At 40.9% G+C, this 24,553-nt stretch overlaps 2 protein-coding genes across 2 annotated transcripts; one reads left to right on the top strand and one right to left on the bottom strand.

The window, feature by feature from the left end:
* Positions 1 to 12,940, bottom strand: sgpp2 (sphingosine-1-phosphate phosphatase 2). Its single transcript, XM_036537343.1, has 5 exons — positions 12,590 to 12,940; positions 11,080 to 11,241; positions 5,671 to 5,850; positions 1,110 to 1,199; positions 1 to 932 (listed from the first exon to the last, which is right to left on the bottom strand). The coding sequence occupies exons 1-5, from the start codon at positions 12,854 to 12,856 to the stop codon at positions 387 to 389; spliced, it is 1,245 nt and encodes a 414-aa protein (XP_036393236.1). The 5' UTR covers positions 12,857 to 12,940; the 3' UTR covers positions 1 to 386.
* A 2,137-nt stretch (positions 12,941 to 15,077) lies between these two features.
* LOC118783566 (E3 ubiquitin-protein ligase rnf152-B) lies at positions 15,078 to 16,385 on the top strand. Its single transcript, XM_036537496.1, has one exon. It carries the CDS (start codon positions 15,374 to 15,376, stop codon positions 16,118 to 16,120), a length of 747 nt encoding a protein of 248 aa, XP_036393389.1. The 5' UTR covers positions 15,078 to 15,373; the 3' UTR covers positions 16,121 to 16,385.
* Positions 16,386 to 24,553: the final 8,168 nt, after the last annotated feature.

Genomic DNA, 24,553 nt, shown 5'->3' with positions numbered 1-24,553 from the left:
TAATAATTGCTTTATTTCTTTTTATTCTTCCAATTCAGTCCCACAGCCACTGCATTGGCTAAGACTGCATTCATCCTCCCTGTACATAATCGAGGCGCCACAACACAGCTTTCCTGAGTCATTCATAAGCATACACACATATGAAATACAGTGTAACAAACAATATTTAACATTTGTCATAAGCTCATTTTTCATTGTATTGATGGGATAAATATATCAGTTTATTTTACAACTTCACCGAATAAGGAAAGTGATAGAGATCTGAGGCAGTCATGTCTTTGGCTCTGTTGAGGCACAGTATTATCACCAGTGTCTTCTTTGCTCATGTGCCTCAACAGGCACATGCACTCAAACAGCATTTTTTTTTCTTGTCTGAAGACATTCCTTCAAACCAGTCCCAGAAGAATGAAGGCTTTGTTGACCAGGATTGTGTTTACCAGGCCAATGGCGGTGTAGGTGGCGAACTTGTAAGGCACTTCTATCTCTTTCCTCTGCCTGGCCTCAGCGTCGTGCACAGACACGTCGTGCCAGGAACAGAGAGCTAGCAGGCTAAGGGCCTTCATCACCTGCCTGGTAATCACCAGCAGGGCTACGCCCACCATAAAGCGGGCACATCCCAAAACCAGAGCGCCTGCTGTCAGGGATGGGAATGGCATGGGGAAGTCCCCCTCTGGCTCATAGGTCTGCCCAAGCTGCTGGTTCACCCAGTAACCTGCAGAGCACCCAGCCCCCGCGCCCAGTATGATGGTGGTGTCCCCCCGCGTGGTGCTGTAATGGTCCAGCTCTGGGTAGTTGTAGCTCAGATAAAGAGCAAGAACCAGTGCCACTACCGGGGAGAGGGGGTGCGTTAACTGCAGCCGGTCAAAGGTCGCCCACGCTGGGTATGTCACAAGCATCACCACAACTGAAATCAATGCTCCACAGATAACATCCTGAAACAGACAGGGTGAAAAGAAATCTTTGAAAACGTGAAAGTTTTAGAACTGAACATATAGCAGAGGGTAATTGATCAGTAGCAACATGCAATTAAGTTGTGTATGAGCCATTTGTGATTTTGTCACATGCCACAGTGCGTCATGGGGGTTTATATGCTTTATTCTGTGACTCACCAGTGCAGAGTGCATGCCTGTGTAGAGTCGACTCAGACAGACCAGGGTGGACAGCACTATGGCCACCAGAAGTCCAACCTCAAACTGAAACTGTACAGGGAAGACACAAACACGGCGCCACATTTGTTCAGTCATTGAGAAGTTAATGGGAACTTAAGATGAGTAGAATGAAACACCTCGTACATTATTTGACCATGAGAACTAAGGAACGAAAATATTCCTAGTTCTTCATTTTTTTTTTTTACCTAACTGTATAACCCACTATATGTTACATTACCCTGAATTTACATATAAAATGACCAAGCCAGAGCTTGAAAATGCAAAATCGTCAGATATTACAATAATCATATTTAAAGTTCTGAAAAGGGGTACAGTTTCCATTCAAATCTTATTTAGAGAAATTCAGTTAAAACTAACTATACCACACTACATATCAGTTTGAAGTACAAAGATCCATATGAAACCTTGAGGTTAATAGGCACAGTCACACCAAGGGGTTGAATTTACTGCCCTGCCCTGGAATGTTTAGGCCCTGCAGAGATGATCCTGGCTGACAGGAACAACCATAAATGAGAGATTGCTGATTCTCTCTGTCTTTCAATCTCTCTGTCTGATATACATGCACAATCATTTACATACACAAATGCACGCATACAATCATTCACTCAATAATGCAGTCATTTATATATTCACTCACACAGTCATGCACGCAACGTGTAACACATTTGCTCATTCATGCTTTCCAGTGTGTATTCCAGGGATGAGGGACATGTGCAGGTATGTCCCAGCTCTTGAGAGTATGATTATCAGAGTGAAAGAGAGAGATAGACTATGATGTCATCATCTTCAAATGCCAGACATTCCCTCTGACAGACCAAGGCAATTACAACATGCCGTCCATCTTTCCTCCCCTCTCTTCCTCTTTATCTTTTCACTCTTTCTCTCCCTTCCTTCCATCTCTCAAGGAACAAACCTTCACTCACAGACCACTCTCCATTCACACAGGTTGATGTATGGACTGCGTTATTTAACCCATTCTCACTCTCCTGCGACATCTCTGTCTCTATCCATCTCTTCCTTTCTCTCTCTCTATTTATTTTTTTGTTCCCGAATTTCAATGAGTGTCTGAAACTCAGTCGTGTATATTCATTGAGTCCCTTCCTCTCTCTCTCTCTTTCTTGTGCCTGTTCCTGCCGTTGGATCTGAATACCATTGAGTGGAAGTTAATGAAGAGAATGAAATGAAAAGGCTGCAGGCCCCGGCAGACAAAGGCTGTGGGACAGCAGGGATTCTCTATGGAGAGTTCTGTGATTGACTGTCCTGGCCTTTCACCCCGGAACCTCTGCTACCTACAGCTGGCTCTCAGATCACCAAGAACTCAGTGATTCCGAATCACACTCACACTTGCACGCTCTCTCTCTCTGATCCACAAGGGTAAACATACATACTGGAGACAACAACAAGAGACAGCGCACACACACACACACACACACACACACACACGCACACACATGCTATCAAGACCCAGTCAAGTTGCTTGCACATACTGTATGTATTTGGGGAAACCAGGCTTTCAAAAGCTCCAAACACATGAAAAAGCAGGTGCAGGGAAACTAAATTACTTCCATTTTCAAGAGAACAGGCTTGTGGCCGAAACCCATCTGCAATATGCCAGCTAATTCTTTGGGGAGCAGTGCCTTCACTTTTGAAAAGGACGGTAGAGACAGCTTCGCCTTTGCTGTAAGTTATGGTGTGTTGCATGCAGATAGAATATGTGCTTCTGTCAGCACTGAGTTGCAAAATCTCCATGCTCCTAGGGAGTGCCACAGTGTCTGCTCAGTAAATCCACCTCAAACACTGCCTTATGGCCACAGACAAAGGCAGGGGAGACAGTCTGCCTGACATAACTTTTCACAGCTACACAGAAGGAAAGAAAACTGCCTCATGGACAGAGTATTTCACAGCCACAGACTCAGGAGAAACAGGACAGAGGTGACTGGAATTTAAATTAGTATGCTGTTGTATGCATTAATAACAAATCAAACCTATTTGATGTGGGTATAAATTATTTTTTGATAACGGGTTGATGTTTTGATTTCATATTTCCAGAAGGAACAAATTGTGTCATCAGCATTATAACCATATGCCACTCAGCTGTACAGCATAGGTGCATATAACAATCATAAGCATTAATGTTACTTAAATTACAACTGATAAGATCCACGTTGTTACCGCCATTGTTGCTATTAGTAACACGACTATATTTAGTCATTTTCCCCTTCCGCACACGTCAGTACTGTCCTCCCTGAACCCAGAGCAGCGGTGACAATTTGGCCTGCTGTCATCATGGTCTGACATTTCCAGGGTGCCATTAAGCTTCCACTGTCTCCCTGGGGGCTCTAACAAAGGGCCATGCTAATGGCTCAGTCACATGAATACACACATTCAAAGTCTGTATGCAAACATGTGAGAAGAGAGACACAAGCCTTTCATAACCATACAGTTGAGGCTACAGTATGCAAAACCAAAGAGGGATGGCCATCTGCAAACAGGCTACAGTTATGTTGCTTTCCCTGCGGTAAAGCAAGTCTGTCATTGTCACTGTAAACCAGTAGTCTGTGTTAAGTACATATATAGTCACTGTACCTTTTCAATCTCTCACAAGGACTTCATGATAAATCTTGCAACTGAGAGGGAAAATTATGCTCATGTTTTATTTTTATTCTAAAAAGGGTTATCATGTTAGTAAGGGTAGTAAGGGTTACTACCAGGTGGAGGAAGATGCTGCAATATCACTTGTTGATACATATAACGTGACTAAGTTGGTCTTATTGATACTACAAGACAGAAAACCTGAGGCCTCCAACTCCACCTGTGTGTGTGTGTGTTTCACCAGGGAAACCCCCCATGATACCAAGTGAGTGGAACATGCATACGTCAACTTCAAAAGCCAGAGGACAAGGATGACATGCACCGTCCTTCCTCCTTCATCGGTGGACTGATTAAGTAACTCTCCCCTGGTTGCTCCTTTGACAGGCCAGTGAAGAATGTGTGACAATGATGAACTGAGAGGAACAGTCAGCAGCTGAGTGGGAGGGGCACTGGTTGACTGATGGTGACTGACGACTCTGCCACACCCACCCTGCACTGCCCCCAACTGGAGCTCATTGTTAAATCAGCAGCTCCAGGGGGTCTTGGACAGAAGGGACCCAAGCCCTGAGTTTGGGCACGCTCTGAGTCAGGCCCAGGACATGCCAGGATCCACAGCTACGCAGGCTGTGACAGACCAGTCTGTTTCCCAAACAAGCAGCCAGATGGACGAAGGCTGTCAGTCTAAAACCATTAATCTGGTACCACATACAGTACTGTACTACCACACACTCATGTGATAAACCTGTCAAAGTAGGAGATTGTGGAAATGCTGAACCTCACATAGAGTTTACCTTGTATAATTTTCAAAGTTGCTTTCATATTTTGATTCTTTAAAATTCCAGATCATTACATCAAAACCAATAACATTATATGCTGTATCTACTTTTGTTTTCCTAATTCAATAGCCATTTAATAAAAGGTTTATTTTGAGCTTGCTGTGAATTAGCTATGCTAATACCTTGTTATCTGAATAGCACATATTACTGGCTACCTTGCTAACTAGCTATATTTCCTGAGCTTGTGGAACACTATTTTTTTTACAGCAGTAGTAATAGCAAAGCCCAGAAATGTACTCAAAAAGAAAAAACATAACATTTCTGAATAGCTAGCTGTGATCTATTGACAATATCACCTTTGTTACCTGTTTGGTGAACCACTCTCCAGTAATAAAATACATACCTGTAATCTATTAGTCATCATAAAATAGCAAAAGTGAGTGTGAGTGTCTGCTCTCTGTCTATAGGATGGTGTGCTGTGCACAGCAACTTGCCAGGGCTCCCAGAGGGCTTTTGGACAGAGAGGCTGCTGCCTTAGTAGTGAAACTTGTATTTTACAGCCTGTGGAATTTCCACAAGCTGCATAGTAGTGGAATGCTCTTGTTTCAATCCATAATTGTGAAAATTTCATAGTGCTGAAAACTAATGTCATTGCCCAGTACATATGAGCACACTTCACACATTGCCACTTATCTATTCATGTTTCTGTTAGAAAGGTGAGTCAATGTCATGTTTCTCAGTAGAACATTTTCATTTATGAATACAGCCTGCTTGAATAATTTTATTAAATTTCAGATGAAATTGTTGCTATAAAGTGGCTGCATAGCTGTTATTAATAGTTACTTGGCTCATACATCATTTATATAGGTCAGTTCTGATTTGCTCTCCTATCTGTTGAATCAGTGGTCAGAATACAAGTGTCATTTCCTCCACGCTGGAAGCATTCTGCAATATGATTTTTCATTCATTGTCATTGTCAGAGCATTGTCTCCGTTTTGGGATGCTCTGCATGACTGTTTTATGTATTAAATAGATCCCTCTTACCTGCCTTCCTGCCCCCCCACCCCCTCAGTAATTATTTCAGCACACATTTGTGTCATTACAGCAGGCAGCTCTGGGTGTGGCAGACTCACCTGGAACCTGTCCATGGCACTGAATAGGAAGGTGAAGGAGATGGCTGTGGCAGCCATGGCGTGGGTGGAGGGCATGCCATATTCTGCATTCACGCGTGTCTCCAGCTTTACCACAGGGGGCGAGAGTGGACGCGGCAGTTTCAAAACATCCTTCATCACCTGGCCAATATACATCACCACCTAAGAGGGAGGCAGAGTGTGGTTGAGGAAAGGGTATGTGTAAAACAACCATTTTTTTCCCCAAGCTTTTCTGTATCAACAAAATTTTCAGTCCTTATGTAAGTATAAGCCAGTCAAGAAGCACACTGCCTCCTTTCACTGTAATGCAACGCTTTCTATTCAGATCTAATGCCAGTGCAGATGCCATTTAATGTGCTTTGTGTCTTACACATGTGGGAGTACACAGAGTTGGACAGGATTGATATAGAAACCCCAAACAATATATTATCACATTTAAATGATATTCATTGTACTTTCATATACCAGGCTTGCAAACCAGTCACAGAGACTGACTATAAAAAGGGCACATGTGATTTTCCCTGTTGCGAAGGAAAGTGCACCATCACCACTGCAGTATGAATAAGTCATTGCAGTCTGTAGTCTGGGATTGTCTGGGGTCTGGCAGTAAACTGGAGGTTCTCCGCTTTTAGAGGTGTATTTTAAGCATTGGGGTTATGTTTAATTAATGACTGCTGTGGAGAGGGAGGCGGGCGGATTGCGACCTCAGCTCTCCTTCACCAGTATTAATGGAAAGGACACTTTCAGACAGTGCAGCTAAGAGGGTGTAATTAATCTTAATTCTACCGTTAACAATAAGTATTTCTCCTGGGTCTCAGTTCTTAAAATGCAGAATGTGTGATTTTCCTTTCCTAATTGACATAGCGAGCAGAAATAGAAGAGGCAATAGATCACTTGTTATTACAGTCCCTGGGGTGGTGAGAGACAGATTTAATCAGCAAGTGTTAAAGTAACCATGGCAATAAAAGATAAATGTGTACAAACGCTGCTGTCCTTGTATGCCTCACAACCACAGTGTTAACATAAAAAGATCTGAAGAAGATTATAGAGGAGAGAGAGAGAGAGACAGAGAAAAATTAACCAAATACCAATAAGTGGTTCATCCAATGTCTCACAATATCATTTTTCTAGCCTAGGCAACTACCCAGCATGTACCAGCATTAAGCAAGAGGGAAGTAAATGTATGTGAAAGAGCTGAAGTCAGGATTATTAAGTGTTCCTAAAGACTTCCAGCAGTGCAAGCATTTATAACAGATCCTACCAAGGTCTCAGGAGCCTTTTCACTCAGTTTGCCTCACTTCCTCTGCCAACTGTCACAGCTCACAGTACAGACATTCAAACACTGACCCAACCTCCATCAGCTGGATACAACACCAGGTGACATGAGGATGGTTGACGACACCTCTGCCAATGTCATATTACAGCTACCTTATCACACAGGTCCCCATGTGTCAGCTTCTTTTACTGGATTTCCTCTGAATCATGGCTGACATAATAAAGTTAAAAGGAGTTAAATGGAATGCTCTGGTGCCATATGTTCCATTTGTGGATATCCTGTGGCAGAAAGTTTTGATATAAGCCTACCCCTGAGCAGCACTCTGGACTGTGGCCAGTAAGGATTTTTGGCTCCCACAACAAAGAGTCAAAAGTCATATTTTTTGATCACATAAATATGCAGAGCTATTCTTTCCCATGCATTAAATTACATAATAAATATGCTTTGGGCACAAACTTGAGCAACGTTGTGGGTAAGCACTATCCGTATTCTTCTTTGCATTCGAACGGCCATGAGTTGCTGTGACATCAAGTTGTTTTTGTGTTATTGTCATGTGGTGGTGACCGTTCTCACACGCTAGCGCTGAGGGTAACAGTAAGCTCCCTGTGATGCTCCAGCCCTGGTTTGAAAGGGACGATGAACCCTGAATAACTCCTGCTCCACAGCAGGGGCTGCAGTTTGCCCCAGGCCAGCCGAGAGAGAGAGGAGTGGAGGAGTGCGGGAACGCCAAGCACTGATGGGTCAATAAAAAGGTCAACCTTTGACAAGATGGCTGGCAGACCCAGCACTGAACAACAGAACTCAGGTTTAATGTCTAACCCCAACACACGCACACTTCCCAAGTGTTAATGAAGTGGGGAGTGGGGGTATTGACTGTCTGGAGCAGCCAGAGTTCAACCTGCAAACTGGGCCCTCAGGCACTAGCAAGAAGCGGGTCATTATGTGTCACAGAGCTGCTGTGTGGAAATGGGGCAGCTTCATGTCAAAGGAGACATGCCACTATATGTGTAAACCCATAATGGAAAGGACTTAAGATAGAACATACAGTAGAATAGTTTTCTGTTGGCTGTAAGGGCACACTACTGCAGGTGTCTAGTGAATGCATCACTACCTATGATAAATAACTAATGACATCAAGGACAAATTGAATTCTACATTTTCATCTCCCTCTCTTTTTCGTCCTTCCATAAACATTCACATATATCCTTCTGCTCACCTTCCATCCATCCAGCTAGACATATAGAGCAGCAGCCTATTCTACCAAGCTCTACTGACACGTGACCAACTGGGGGCACCCCCTCACTGGGCGGTAGTCTCCGTCACCGGGTTGAGACCATATCGAGAGCGGGTCGGTGGTTGTTTATGCTCTGAACACACACAGAGGCACTCACCTCGGTCAGCTATGGTGGGAGACACAGGCGTCCATTGTGATGGTACACAAGGACAGCCATTGTCTCCTCCATGACTTTCTTCCTCAAAGAGAAGACACAAAGAATTCTAACTATGTCTCTGTGTGATCCTCCTTAAGAGCTCTGTCATGGCTGTAGTTGTTTGGGCTCTACACCCAAAGAAGATTATTGCACGCTGCGGAGGTCTTGAGACTTGCATCTTCACATATTGCTGTGTATTCGAATGTAGAATACTTACTTTGCTAGCTGCAAATGGCATCTCAGCATCCTGCCTTAAATCCAGTCTGTCTTGTAGAAGATTACACATAATCTTATTTACTCTGTAAGCGTGTATTTCACATTCTATAATTACCCATACACCAGGCCTAATCAAGCAGTTTGATAAGCTGATTGGCCAAATGTGTAGTTTAGCCCATAGCTTGTCTGGTTTTGTGAGATACTGTCTAAATAATGCAGAATGCATCTCTTAAACATTAAGATACCATCATTATAGCAAGATATGCAATACTCTGAAAATTCCATCTGATCTATTGTGGACTTACTTCACTGCACCCAAGAATAGAATTCTAAGTTGATTGGAAGATTACAAAGGAGAAATTCAGTAAAAAAATGATATATAATATGATATGTGATATAATTTATTGGTAGCCACTGGAAATGACCCTGAAGGTTGGGGTTTCACTCACTTATGGGAGACATGATAGACAAAGGTTACAGATGTAATAGCTGTAAAGAATAGATATAAAAAAAACATGTGAATGTGGTGTCATAAAAGATGGATTAAAGCCAGATAAAAGCAGCAATGAAACTAGTCTCTATCCTTCAACCCCATTGAGGACATACTAGTTGCACTAACAAAACATTGGAAAGAAATGAAATGGAATGGACAGATTGTCTCGGTCTCCAGTTCTTTTTTCCATGGTGCCTTCATAAGGAACATATGTTCTCCTACAATTGTGGGGAACCCAGCACTCAGGACTATTATAGATATTAAAACAACATTAAACAATATTGCCTGGACATTGATACACAGCATGCAAATATTGCTGCAGTGTTGAAGGTTATGTAACAGCCGCTAGTCAGCTCTGAGGAAGCCCTGATACTCGGTAATGTTAGTCATTACCCTAGCACATTGTCCCTTGTGAATGATGTCAGTTTGAGCCCAAGCAGAAGCAGGACTGAGAGGTGGAAGAAGGGATGTCATTGTGGACAGGCCTGTCAAACAGCGATGGTTTAATTAGCACCTAATTAGCAAGGCGTCAGCTGGTGCCCTCAACACCAGGAGCATGAAATTCAACAGCTTTTTAAAGCACTGCAATGCCATGCAAAATAAGAAAAACAACTGGAAAATCACCATGCAGCTTGTAAAGGAGAAGCCGTGGGCTACCACTATAGATGAAGTCCGACAAGTAGCGACTGATGCACTTTCATCTCATTGATGCGCAACGAAACATAATTCCATTAGCCTTTGAAGGAAAAGGTTAAGCAAGACAATTTGCTCTTAAAGGGTACAATTTCTGTTGAGAACATAAAAAAAGAGGAAGAATACTGGTTTCAAAGAGAACAGGCTCATATGACTGCTGCTTCTTTATGTCATGTGTGACTTATGTTGTGCAGATCCACTGAACAGCTGCATTATTTTTCAGCATTCTCTGTTCGTGTGACCAGATGACGCCAACCCTTGTTGCTACACTGAGGGAATGGGAATTAAAAAAAAACGCAAAAATGGAACCGTCTGCTGGCCTGACGAAGCCCATTTTTATCCCCTGGGGACCGTGTTACAGTTTGGGAGAGGAGGAGGAAGTCAGTCATCATCATCATCAGATGCTGGTCATGCGTTATGTAGACCTCTGAGCCAGAGCAGCTCCAAGGCAGGAAATTTCACCAAACCTCTCCCAAAAAACCTAATTCGTTTGTTTGTGTATTTATTTTCTATTTAACCTTTTATTTTACCGCGTTAGTCGTACTGAGGTCAAAAGTCTCTTTTTCAAAAAAGAACTTACCAAAAATAGCAGCACATGAAGTTTCATACATGTACAATGTAAAACACAAGGAACAGCAGTTTAAAAGAAAACATCAGTTCACATGTCAAGTTGTGAGGTGTGGTGCCACTTAAGGCTGAACACATTTACAGGCTCCCATTTTGTTCTCAGCCATGATTTTAACCCTAACTTTAAGGTAATTCAAAGAAGCAACCTCCTCATATCCTTTCATATCTCATTTCATATTTTTCTGCAACCCATTCCAAGTGGAAGGGGCAGAGAACTGAACTTTTTCCTCAACTACATATGGGTCTCGGGCACAGTCAAAAATACACATTATTACTAATATACATTAATACCAATTATCTAACTAGATGTTTTCCAATATAACTGTTACATGTTGACTAAAATTGTGTTCTCATTTTACATTGAACATATATTCAGAATGCCCATTTAGTGCTCCTGTTCACTACCACAATGCTCAACCATAACTTGACTTATCCCCATGTAACAAGCTTCTAACCATTAATCAATTACCAAATATAAGTATTGTAACAAGATACATTTAACGTGCACCATGTGCCAGTTTAAATGCTATCGTACATCCTATCAATTCAATGTGTGCATTTCAACGCTTTTATTGTTTAAGACTGCAGAGATGATGTTGAATTGACAGTGACACAAACATACACACAGATGTATCTGGGTTGACAGAAATACTCACAGTCCACATGTTGACCAGTCGGCGACAGAGGAAGGGGTCAAGATTCCAATGAATGCAGGGGAGGAAGGAGATGTAGAAAACTTCCTGTCCCAGACTAGCAGAAACCAGGAACAGGTAGTAGAACAGGAAGTTCCTCACCTCATACTGAGGTTGCATTGAACCCTACAGGTGGAGAGGAGGAGGAGGGTACAGGAGTGACAAAACCGATAGTTCTGCTGTGGTCAAACTGCACGCCAATGTAAATCTGCCTAGAGATTACCACAATAATTACATATCGCAGGAATAGCCTGCATAGGGGACTGAGGATGGCATCATTATGGTAGGGCCATTATGAACAACTGCATCCTGTTACAGCATTGATACCATTCATCTCCACTCCCAGGTGAATCTCTCTGGGTAGCTTATTCTTTTTATGAAGACTTCTACAATCCTTTAGATTTCTATGGTTCTCTCTCTTACTACTTATTGTAAGCTTTGACATATGGCAATTTCATAATGTTTGGCCACTATTTAAAACAGTTCAAGACTGATTAGTTCAAATACAATGCATACTTTCTGGGGTTCTCTCCTATCATGAATAAGTGTGCAGGTCCACAGGAGCAGTGCATGAACACTCTTAATGTTTCCCTTTCCAGTGCATTACATCAGCAGCACTAACTCATCTGTGCAAGTGAGTTCCTACAGCCCTCTCCAGATTTGAATGGGTTCATCCGTAAGGTTCTGGTCATCAAACGCAATATGCTTTTTACCAGGGATCTGCAATGCAGTGCGAACAACAGATTTTTTTACAATTGGAAATTAACATCTAAAGCATGTTAATATCGTTTTTTGCTACGCTCATTTGTTTTAAATCGAAGCAAGCAGGAATGTTTGATGTGAAATCGACTGGACAGCCTTACACAGCCTTGGGGCGGAAATCAAGCAATGTCCTTGCCGGAAGTCCCCATCTGGAAGGCCGATGGAATGTACAAGGAGACTAAGCAAAACCACGTGTGTGCGGTTGGACTTGAAGCCCCTGGTCCAGAGAAGGGCCAAGCGCGCACGACCACTCAGTGCATATTGGCGAATCTGTTCGATATTACCTAATGGTGCAGATGTCACTTTCTATTCTAACTTAAAAACACTTTATGGAAAACGGACACATTAGCATTGTGCAAATCAGTTTTTTTTTCTCTCTCTCTAGGTTCTTAGCTGATATAAATACATTCGTTCTGGAGGCGTGTATGGAGACCTCACGTAAAAACTCTTGCCAAGTACCAACTGAGTTGTTACATAGTTGCGATGGATGAAAAGAAAGATGAGCGAGTTAAAAATCAAGGCACCGACGATCAATGTGACCATCTGTACCATATCATCTCTTCCTTTTTAAGCAGGTTGTGGAACGGGAAAAGTCAGTTGGAATCTTTGTTTCAGGTTAAACTTGAAGGAGTGGTTTGCGATATCACAAGTAAAGTCTTAACATCTTACCAGCAAGGACATATAAGTTAACTATTGTTGAATGCATACTTACAACCACTTCATATCCATTGGCCTCATATTTATAATTTGAATTGCTGTCGTGCTCTTCTGCAGCAATCTGTTGTTTCTTTGTATGCCCGTTAACACACCGCTTTCGAATCAGTCCGTGGCTGTCAGTCGCGTCCGGGTTTTTGTAGCTCTTGGCCAAGTGCGTCTGGTCACAACCCTGATGCTCTACCTCGCTTATTAAAAGACCGCATTTCCTTTGGAAGGTAGCGACCAGCTCTGAATCTTGCAGATGTCTAATTAATTTTAACATTGCTGCCTTAATTAATTATATGAAGCACGAGATTGTCACTTCTGTGCGCCACCCACTGCAGCTGTTCGTTTTTTCCGCCCTTCTCGCATCGCAGGTGGAGGTGTGTGCTCAGGTGCGGTCTGGGACAGGTGTGAGCTGAAAGTGCCGAGCTGTCGTAAAGCCCGACTAATACGCTTCTGAAATTGGTCGTTAGGGGAAGCGCGCCTGTTGCTATGGGCGGTTAGCCCTACTTTAATTTCCACTCAGACACAGAAATAAAGCAAAACTGTTTCCCTTCTTGCTGTTACGTGTTGTCACACACCCTTCATATCTCATTTTGCACTAAAGTATGGAGTTTGAATATATGCCTGTTTTATATAAAAGCCCCTATTCAAAAGCTTTTGGCAAACACTTTCGGTCCACAGTTGCAAATGAAATGCAACTGCCAGGGAATTTCTCTCTTGACAGAAGTACTTCTTTTGTAAAAACTCAGACAGTGAAATTTAAATAAAAACTCAGAGAAACATGTTAATGAAGTGCTATCATTATGAAGTGCTGTATCATTACAGTTTTAACCAGAATAAAACTACTGAGTTATCTTCTCATCAGGAAAGATAACATTGTTAAGCACAGCAATGAATCTAAGCAAGTAGGTTATCACTGTTTTTTTTTTTTTTTTTTTTTTGCATTTTATGTCTTTGGCTGTAGCTGAAAATAAAATATTTTATAACAACTGAAAAAGTAATACTTGCTGAAATGTGTTAACTAATGGTAAGGACAATGCGCTATGGTAGACTGAGTGCCCTCACTTCAGGAATGTGTCCAGCAATGAATGAATAGAGGGAGAACTGCAATTACAGAGGGTTGAGTGGGAATAGCCCTAAATGATGCACAGCAAGGCTGTGTGGATCTTTTATGAATGCAGTTACTATTGTCATTATACGAAATTATTTGGATTCTACAAACCTGTTTTTAAAGAGTTTGTTCCACCTTTGTTTGTTCCAAGGCCAGGGTTTTTAACACAGCTTTAGTATAGGTGAATCAAAGATCATCTTGAAAATTTTGTCTTACAATCAACACAAAATGTGCTGTAAGCAATACAAACACTGGCAACAATTTACACTTCAAATCAACACAAACATGTAGTGAGGAAACAACACAAAAGTTACATTAAATTTACTGTTTGATATTTTCCTGCTTTATTAAGGATCAAATTGATGTTGTTCATTAATTTGGTGGTGCTTGGTAATGGCTCAACAGTACGACTATCCCACTTGTGCTTACAACCAGGTCTAACATCGCACTCCACAGCATAATATCATTCTCCATCAGTATGTACAATTTGGCCTTTAATCTGATGCGACAAGTTTTACACATTAAGACTGTAGATTGTATGCATCCTCTGTCGTGTAAATGCTAATTTGTAAAATAAAAGGTGCATGTGAAAGCTGCATCATCTCAATGTTTGTAAAGCAGACATTGTCAATGTTCTGGGAAGACAATTTGTGTTGGCAGGCATCTGCAACAATGTAATTTTTCCATTATACATATGTGATAAGAAGAGATATTTTGAAATATACAGAAACACATGCAAGTGTTGTTAAACATCCTTGAATGTGTCAGTGTTTTACATTTTTTTATTCCACCTTTATTTTACCAAGTACAGTGAACTGAGATCCAGTTCTGTTCTACAATCACAAGCTGTGATTTTCCACTACTTGCAATTCCATAGCAATGAGAATGACAAATTACTGGCTTCTGTGTATTTAGTGAAGTTGTTCAGGCTAAGAATACTGCTAAACGGTATGTTAACAGTATGCCAGCTGGAAAGGAACCGTCCATTATTTTTGTCCAATTCAATACAGCCCAGTTATCGAGCCATTAAATGACTAATAAATACAGACGTGCATTTTTTCTGCTGTTTCACATAATGAAGTCAAAACAAACGATAATGGAAGAGCATCCTTTGAACTGTACCCTTTCTCATAAGCCCGTAGTTTGACCTCATGATGCAGCCTTAACTTAATTAAAGAAACCCTTTGTCTGAGATTTTTTTTTGATGGCGCGCGAGAAGCCTTATGATTTTAATATTTTCCTCTCATCTGCCTTTTCTCATCTCGAGTAAGTTGTAAACAGGGTCTTCACAGAACCCGAGGGGGTCGGTGAAGCTGCGCCAGAGGAACCGTGAGCCATGTACAGACTGTCGTCTCTGTGTTCCTCTCTGCGGGCAGTCCTCAAGATCCACTCACAGGCGGATAAACCCTCGCATTGAAACCACCGGCATTACATCACCGGTTTTCCTTCCCGAAGCGTAAAAACAGTCTCGTTTAATATTTAACGGGAGGATCAAAACGGCGAAGGAGCGAAGGAGACGGCCGGCTGTGTATTTCACACGAGATATCATGGGGATTTAAAAATAATAACAATGACATATAATGTAAACAAGGGGAGGATGGCGCATTCGGCAAGAGTGAATGTAGACCGTCATCGTTCGACAGGAAGGTCTTTTGTGTGAGCATGTGAACAGCGAAAGATGACATGGCAGAGGCTAATTTAACAGCTAGCGGAGCCGAAACGCAGGGTGCAACGCTTTTTCCTTATGAGGAGTATGAGTGCAAAATATGTTACAATTATTTCGACCTTGACCGCCGCGCGCCAAAGATTTTGGAATGCTTGCACACGTTCTGCGAGGAGTGCTTGCATACACTGCACCTCCGCGAGGACCGACCATGGCGCATCAGCTGCCCTGTGTGTCGCCACAGGACACCAGTGCCCGACTACCGGATACAAAACCTGCCCAACAACACGAAAGTAACGGAAGCTTTCCCTCTCTATATCGAATCGGACCCTCTTCCTCAGGACAGCTTACCCCCTTACCCGCCGCCGCTACATCCCGCTCTCATTGCCCTCCGGCGCGAAGAAGCGACAGGAGCGGCTCTGAGCCAGGCAACCCCCTCTACCACTGTGTCCACCGCCACGACAGTCTCCCAAGACTCTGTGCGTTATGAGAGCTGCCAAAACTGCAAGCGCGTCGCTCTGACCACGGGCTGCGTCTGCGTGATTTTCTCCTTCCTGTCCATGCTCGTTTTGCTGTTCATGGGCCTCATCTTCGTGCAAAATCACAACAACCCCCCCTCGCCAGCGGGCCCTATTTGTCTGTCGGTAGCTAGCATCTTGGCCATGTTTTCGGTTGTTGTCACGTGGCTGATTTGCTGGTTGAAATACAGACCTGAGCACGAGACCGGCCGCTCGTCTACGGCGAACTCAAGCAGACGGAACGCCTAATGGCAAATGGCTCTTACTGTGTTTGTTTGTGTCTTATTCTTCCCACGTCCCCATTTCCTCTAATCTTGCAGCTCCGTAATCTTGTAGGGTATCCAGTATGGCCTCGAAATGTCTAATCATGCTATTTGGAAAATATTTCCAAATGCTCGAATGCCATTCGCTCAAAATGTTGAATTTTAAGGTGAGACGCAACTAATTTTATACATGTTTCAATTATAATCAATAGATGTATGTATTGTGTGGGTTTTCATTGTGAATTTTGATATTTTCCTCCTCCATTTAATAACCAAGAACACATGCAAATAAAAGTAATCTGTATTTATCATTGTTATTGTATTGTCAACATATATAATATATAATATTCCATATTCGATACTGGAATTATTATATACATTTTCAGTGTAAGATATTACTGCGTGTGTTTGTACAGAGCAAACATTTGCTGAATTTTCATTTTCAGATTGGAAATTAATATATGAGATCAAATATAATTAAATTCATTTTTGTGATCAGAAACTTGGTTTGAAGTGACGGGTTATAACAGACATTCTGAGAGTTGTATGTATGTTTTCTGATCTTGGGAAAGCGTCTCATATGAACACGAACGTGAATTTCTGATTTGTTTTCCATATATGGCTCACGCCGTTCCGCGGCCAGTCCCTAAAACAAGTTTCTGGAGGTGTGTTCATTTTGTGTACAGCTACTATCATTGAGATAGGCAGAACAACTGTGTGTGGCAGGTGTGTCAAATCTACGCCCCCTGTTGGCGTTTTAGGTTCTTACGGTCTAAGTCTGAAAGGAAATATTGATATACCGTATTGATTTTTCTTTGGATCACTGACGCGTAGATTCTCTGCAGATTTAGTCATATGGGAGGCGTAGGCCTATTCTGTTCTCTGGCCCTCTTTATCAGCTGATCCATGCACTTCAAAATGAGAGGCTATGTGCTAGACATGCGCGATATTGAGCCAAACCAACGACCCCATTGTCTACATTTAGTAAATGGCTCTGTTCATAATCGGTAAAATCAAAGTAGAACGAGGTCTTCCCGATGGCCAAACGGTAGTCGTCACTGTTGGAAACACATTTGGGTACATTATGAAAAATGAACCAAGAAGATAAAAATAATGCTAGGTTCGCTGCACTTTAGTAGCCAAATTATACTTATGAATATGCTCCACCTACAACTAGCTGTCTTTCAAAGGTGATGAAAGTAGGCTTGTTTGTATCCGCTTTACCCACAGCTTTTGAGTGCAAGTAACTCTATCTAGTTTCACGACAGAAACCCGCAATGAACAGCCTTTTGAGATTCAGGTGATGCACTTCCTCTTATGTATTGAACTGTACACTAGTGGGCACCCCTTTCCATATCTTCCTACTATGATGCTCGTAGCTTTCCATTTCCTTTTTCAGTTTGAATAGTATTTACTCCATAGTAAATACTTCAGTTATGACTGGATGCTTCTACAAAAGATCGTATTACACAAAGCATCGAAACTATAGTCGTTGTGAGGGTACAATTGTAATTGCACACTGAACTGTAAAGTATGTGATGTTAACATACATAAACAAATTTCAGTAATAAAGAAAACCTGAAAATGCTTTCCTTTCCCTTACTTTTTACGGTCCATGGTCAGTTTTTTTTAATTGTGGTACAAATTGCGAAACAATTATGTTGCGGTTGAGGCGCAAGGGAAACACAGTTTTCCGATTGATGCAGGGGAGACGCCTGCATGCAACACAATGTGAAATACATTAGTAATGGTGTTATGAATTGTTCATGAAGTTTGACATGTGTTTTAGGCATGAATTACGTAATGCATGTCTATCCCCCACTTCCCTTTGACTCTGACTCAGGAATGGAATGCTCGGAAATGCACTACAACATCTCAACTGCACTTTAGACGCCCTCTGGCGGACAATAAAGCAAAGCTTAGATGCGTCTCTCTACATGGTCCTCTCGATTTTCACTCGAGGCAAGCTAACTGCTCTGCCGCTTTGACTTTGATAAACAAATTTAAACAAGTGGAATGTGACATTTTTATTTTTGTAAACAATTTTTCACTGACGAACAGATTTTATCTTAAATATATTTTGAAACCACTTTCCCAAAGTTCAGGGGTTACACTGAATCATCACCCCGAGGGTTGCAAAAAATAAATAAACTCTATTCCAGGGTCATATTTGTCCTAGTTTAATTACAGTGAGTAATCGTTTTTGTATTACTTACAAAAGTGGAAATAGCTATAGAGCAAATCATTTGAAAACAAATGGCTGCAAACAAATGACGTTTTGGTTTAGGATGATGTCCCACAGTAATTCTGTAAAAATGCATCCTTTTTGAGAGCTATTGATGAACTGCTTCATGCCTCTTGATGTAAAGCACAAGTGGAAACATGTCCAGATTGTGAGGAGTCCCATTCCATTTGGTCACTGAGCCTGATGTTTATACCATGACCGTTGGGCATTGATAAGTTTTATTTCAAACCATAAGAAAATCCAGAAACCAATTCTTCAGTGTATACAGAGTTCTGAGCCTATTCACATAGGCTTGCCTGACATCATGCATTGGCTTCAGAATGTTGTCTTTGCACTTGACTAGTAGTGAATCCTGGCGGCAGTGCTGATGGGGGTACCCCACTTTACCTCGGCTGTGATAAGTAAAAATCCAACTGTATGCTACAGAATCTAACATTTTAGAACAGAATTGGGACATCTGCTAAGCAACTTAGTGGTGTTGAGTGAGATGCAATAAAAATAATATTTCCATGATTGTGTTTGGAACAAAATCTTAATCTTAGGTGTGTGGAAGGCTGCTTATCACAGTGCCTTTTAGCAGTACAGTTCAGCATTTAGTGAAATCTACAAGATACATTGTTGTAGTGCATGCATCTTAAAATGATAAGTAAATACCTACCTGAATATTGAATTAAGTATAAAATTTTAGTGCACTAAGGATTCATTTTTATTTAAATAAGTCATTCATTTAGTGAACATTCTTATACTAAATTGATGCACATAATAAGACCATAAACACCAACATAGATGAAAAAATCATTTATCATGAAAGCATTATTGTATTCTTCAATAAACATGTGGTACCACACAAGCAGCAGGCAGTACATAAAACAGTGCTTTAACAATACTCTTAAAGTGCAGTAGAGACATAGCTCTTACTTTCCATGGGGAGTCGCGATCTCAGATCATCTCATGTTAAGCAAAGCACCTCCTACAGCACTATTTCTCTGACATTACACCAGGACACAACAGGATTTTCACTAGACCAAGAGTAAAGAGCCCCCCCCCCCCCCCAAACCATTTCCAGCAGCACCCTTTAGGTTTAAACTGGAGCACTCCTAACTCCTACATATTGATTATACATGGCCATGCTTGGATGCTGAAACCTTACAGGAAAATATTACATGGTTCCAAGGCCCCTAGAAGGAAAATCATAACCATTCCCAGCCTTGAGGACTGGAGTGCAACCCTGGCCTCTGTTAAATAGGTGGAGTCAACTGATCTGAATCTGCCTCTTGGTCCAAGTACAGAGTCTTTTTGCTGTGCTGGTTATCTCCACCTGGGCTGGCTTCAAGGGCCATGCAAGGTTCAAAATATCCCTATCCCTATCCCTGTCCAGCTCAGTTTAAATGGAATACAGTATGGAAATCTAGAAGAAGTCAGAATGCAAATATCAAATTTGTTATTGTGAGTGTTTGCTGTGATGATGCAGAGACAAGATTCTCATCTCACACATTCAAGAGAACTGGGACATCAAGGGTTGGCATATTTTAAATAGGATCGAAGAGGGGTAGAGTGATTATCAATAGCGCTGGTGGATTGTGGGGGTGGAGGACCAAGGATTGTTATAATCACTCTAGCACACCAGGTATTGAAGACACAAGCTGCCCTGAGGTAGTGTTACTTAAAAAAGGCAGAATGCTTCAATCACCATCCTGTCTCTGATTTGTTAATCTCTAACTAGCTGGAGATTGACCATCTCCCCATGAGAGGGAAGATCACTGCTGGAGATTCACCTGAGGGTACAGGAGAGGAACCACAGGCCGGGGGGGTCCAGGTTCAGTTCGAGGCCAATAATCTTGGTCCTTGTTGATAATCAGAGCAGCCTGGAATATCTGGATAACAAATGACTTGCGGAGGGAGCCAGAAGCACTGTTCTTTTTCCCCTCTCTCTCATTCTTCTCTCTATCCTCATACTGCTATCTCTTCTGTCAGGAGCCAGTGCATATACCCTGGTGTGTGCATACTGCAACAGTCAGATGGACACAGTATACTACTAACACCAGCAGTCCTTTAATCTTTTCAAAGGAACCCTTGGAATCAGCCAGAGGATTTAATTTGCGGATTTTTTTTCTCGTTTTCTCACATTTTCTTGGTAAAATAAAATAAACACCATCCTCCACAGTATCAGCCCCATGTTCCACAGAACAACATTATAGCAATGCTCTTCACAAAATTGTGAGAATATTTCAAAGAATGCTTATATTGTTCATTAATACTAAACGATGATGTTGTTTGGTTCAATCACATCAATACAGCCAACACAGTTGTCATGCAGGGACAAAGTGAAACGTCTATAAAAGCGATCGACTGTACACTGCAAATGACCTGTTTAGGGACACTCCTATCATATATGTGAAGATTAATGGAATATGCTACAAAATGTTTTCACAGCACAATAGTATTGGAGGTTACAAAAGTTCCTCCCTCACAAAAAAGTATACTATTTTTCAGTTGCCCAGTAGAACACTTACACTTGTTCCTGTTGAACTGTGTATGCATTGAGTGCTGAGAACCAGTAATGACGTCGTAATACACCGAGACTTCGGATTAAAGATAATTAGATTTGGAGACATTGTGAGATGTTAATTTTCTGCATTCGGCCAAGGACTATCCCACCAAAAATTAAAAAAAAAAATTATATATATATCATGGGCTTAGAAATGTTTATACATATTTCAGATCTTTTTCCGCCATGCTTATGCTTCGCTATATGTAACACCACCAGTATAAAATACAATGTTAAAATGTGCAATCTAGATCTCTCAATGTACTTAAATTATACGCTAAAGGGTCCTTTACAAATGACCCAGGTAACGAGGCAAAAACACATCTAACTCTTTTGTTGTTTTTCGAATATCTCTAGCAGACAGCACCTCGTATGTCCATTAACTGAATATTATGCTATACAATCTAATACACCCGGATAATCTAACCCGGATATATGGTTGGTGAACTACACCCTGCTACGCGCTACATACAGTTCACACTTACATTTTCAAAGGTAAAAATACTGAAGTTTTGCTGGGACAAAAATACGACTTCTATGTTTGACACTGTCGCACTTTATGCAGTAATCGCATAGTCTTAAAAGGCAGTGTAACTTCCAGGGGCAACGCCTGTTCTTTCATCTGAATAATGTTTTATATTTTATACAATGTGATAGCAATATTTTCCATCAATATAGTGTAAAAGGCACAATTGTCTGTCTTTAATAAAGAATTATCGTAAAAAGGACATGCTGAAATTAAGATTATTTAATTTGTAACATAAGAAAAGTAATAATGTTCTGTCTCCTTTTGGATTTACCTGGACTGGTTTATTTCATTCGATGTATAATTCAGAGTGCTTCTTCCCCCATCATGTTAAAAAAAGGACACATACGTGAAACTAACTTTTAGATTGGCGTACATTACTGCCCACGTGTCTCGAATCAAATGAAGAATTAGAATGCTGACATAATATTCTAAGCACTTAAAAATATATATGTATTGAAGTACGAAGTATATAAGTATTACTGCACGCAGTTGTCTTTTTCTGCAACCCGTGTCTCAAAGAAACATGAACACTTAAAAAGAGGCCTCGTTTGTCTTAAAAAAAATCTGTGCTTAATAGTTACTTATACTTTATAAGTAATTCAAAGAACGTCCAAAATGACCTGTTTACATTCTGTTTGAACTTCGCTGGAAAAACTCAAACTCAAAAAAGAGAAACTCAAGAAATAATAGAATAAATATAAAAATTATTGGTCATTCCAAAACATAAGGACAAAGGGTCTGGGGTTCTGACCTTTTCATTGGTTAGCCATACATTCTGAAGTCATTTTGCTCAGTATGTAAACAAAATAAGGCACGTCTGTATTCCAAATGATATTTCAATCTTTATTTATGATGCAATTAATTTTTTTGCTCACCATGCAAACTTTCTGCTTGTGAATTCCTGCTTCACTAATGGATTTGACACGGAGATCCGATGTCCCTTTAAGAGAACCAAACCTTGTATTATGACTTTTCTTTTTCTATCGCTCTTTTTGTAGCAATATAGAGTTTCAGAGTCCACCGAGTCCCTAAATCAACAAGTTTGTCAATATAATAGATCCGCTCATTCCGTCCATTTCGACTCTGTGATGTAACACCAGATAAACGTTATTGATATGCACTGCTATACTTTTGGAATGATGCATTTGATTATATTTATTTTTTCCATTTTATTTTTTGCTTATTTTTCAAAACGTATGGCTATAGCCACGTTTTACACATAATGCGATCAATAATGTTATGATACTTACTATCCAGTTTGTTTTCATTAGATACTTACACATAACTGAATTTTAATTCATTTCTTTTAGCCGTGGATCAAATTATATAGTCTTAAAACATTACGTCACCCTCAGATATATTTCATAGCTGTACGTCATCTTAAGAGTATGTCGCCCCAACTTCAGAAGTAATTGAATAGGGAGTAATAAAAGACCCCCACCTCCCGTAATTTCTGTATGTGGAGTCATCCTTGTCGGACCACTTTCCTTCCCCTCCTCATCATCACCTTGCACCTCATTATCACCTTTAACCTTGATTGATTTTCTTGAACCGCCTGATCTTTTAAAAATAAAAATCAATAAATGATGGTGCACATAGAAAATTAAATAAAACTATAGCCTACACGAAGATTTTCTTTACAGTTGCCTGAAGCAGCCTTTAGCAATATGAGCAACGTGATCGTATTTATTAAAAGGAATACTTTGGTCGGGTTTAAGCAATGCTGGATGAGTGACTGAATGAGGTGAGAAAAAAATGGCTATTTAACATGATAAAAAGTCAAAACATTAGCATTGCTAATCACCCATGGATGAACTAATACAAAATGCAAGGTAACGTCTTCAAATATGATATAGCGTTAGGTCACATCAAATTAGCATGAAGACTATGCTAAGATCATGGTCACGTCACATCAAATCAGCATAAAGCTATGTTAAGATCATGGTCAAGCATGCACCTAATAATCATTTAAATTGCACTCTCAGTGGTCCAATACTGGGAAGCACTTTGATTTTAAAGACACACCGAAGGCGAATATTCTTTCACTTCGCATGAGAAAAGATTCCCGATTCTCTTGCGTACTTTGCCTCCTGTGATTTCCCGTTGTTCCCACATTCGGGCAAAGACAACATTTGCACTGCCCTTCAATCTAGAAAAAGTCACATGTTAATTGTGATTGTTTTTGGCAGCGGGGAACCTTTCAATCTTGTTAATAAATGTATATGAATATGCTCACAAGCGCTTCTCTCCACAGTGTTTTAACTCTTAGATACCAGAGAAGACAAATTATAGGCCGAGAGTTTACTTTTAATCGCTTAAAGTCGATTCCAGACTATCTTGTCTTGTGTTTCAGTGGGTCAAGTCGAGCAAACCTCTAAAATACCGACATAGCCCAGAGAGTCTCAACTCTCAACACAAGGCCATATCAGCTCTCAATGGCACTGCCAAGTGTTTTTAATTGTATACTGTATTATAAGTCCGCTCTGCAAAAACTATTATTATTATCATTCTTCTTCTTCTTCTTCTTATTATTATTATTATTAGTAGTAGTAGTAGTAGTATTTCTCCCACACTCCTGCGCATTCAGTCGAATGTCAGTAGAAGATTAAATGAATTGCCAGTGCTTGCCCTTATTTCGCAATATTCCTCCCTGTTTCTCCTGTGGTGATGCGGCTCCTCCCGCCACTGAGCAGCGGCTAATCCAGTTATGATGCACCTGGGTCGGGAAAGCTCTCTAATTACCGCTGAGAGTCGGGCGCACTCCGCGCGCACCGTGAAATGCGCCCCATGCACTGCGACAGCAATTATTTCACCCAATAACCTATGGGAAGTTTGTGGAAGTTTGTATGGGAAGAGTTTTTAGTCGTCCTCAAACCAATCTTTTTTTTTCACCAACATGTTCATACACTCAGCATTTGAGTATTATGTATTATACAACCATTATGACAATGTGTGCATGACAGGAATCTAACAAATTACTACAATTACGGCAAAAATACATATACTGAGCATTTTAAACCACATGCAATGACAAAATAATATAAAATTGTAATGTCTGTGGTTCCTCTTTGGTGAAATTTTGATCCGGAAGAATACA

The sequence above is a fragment of the Megalops cyprinoides genome, chromosome 9, assembly GCF_013368585.1.
Source record: "Megalops cyprinoides isolate fMegCyp1 chromosome 9, fMegCyp1.pri, whole genome shotgun sequence".
NCBI lineage: Eukaryota > Metazoa > Chordata > Actinopteri > Elopiformes > Megalopidae > Megalops > Megalops cyprinoides.
Note: the sequence above shows the minus strand (reverse complement) of the source record. Positions and strands in the feature narration are given on the sequence as shown.

Bases quoted from the DNA above. Each gene is read 5' to 3' on its own strand.
- sgpp2 (XM_036537343.1), bottom strand. From the start codon at position 12,856: ATGTTAAAATTAATTAGACATCTGCAAGATTCAGAGCTGGTCGCTACC. The intron at 1,200-5,670 runs GTGAGTCTGCCA...TTCCCTGTACAG, and splicing joins GTGCCATGGACAGGTTCCAG to TTTCAGTTTGAGGTTGGACT. The intron at 933-1,109 runs GTGAGTCACAGA...TGTCTGTTTCAG, and splicing joins CAGGCATGCACTCTGCACTG to GATGTTATCTGTGGAGCATT.
- LOC118783566 (XM_036537496.1), top strand. From the start codon at position 15,374: ATGGCAGAGGCTAATTTAACAGCTAGCGGAGCCGAAACGCAGGGTGCA.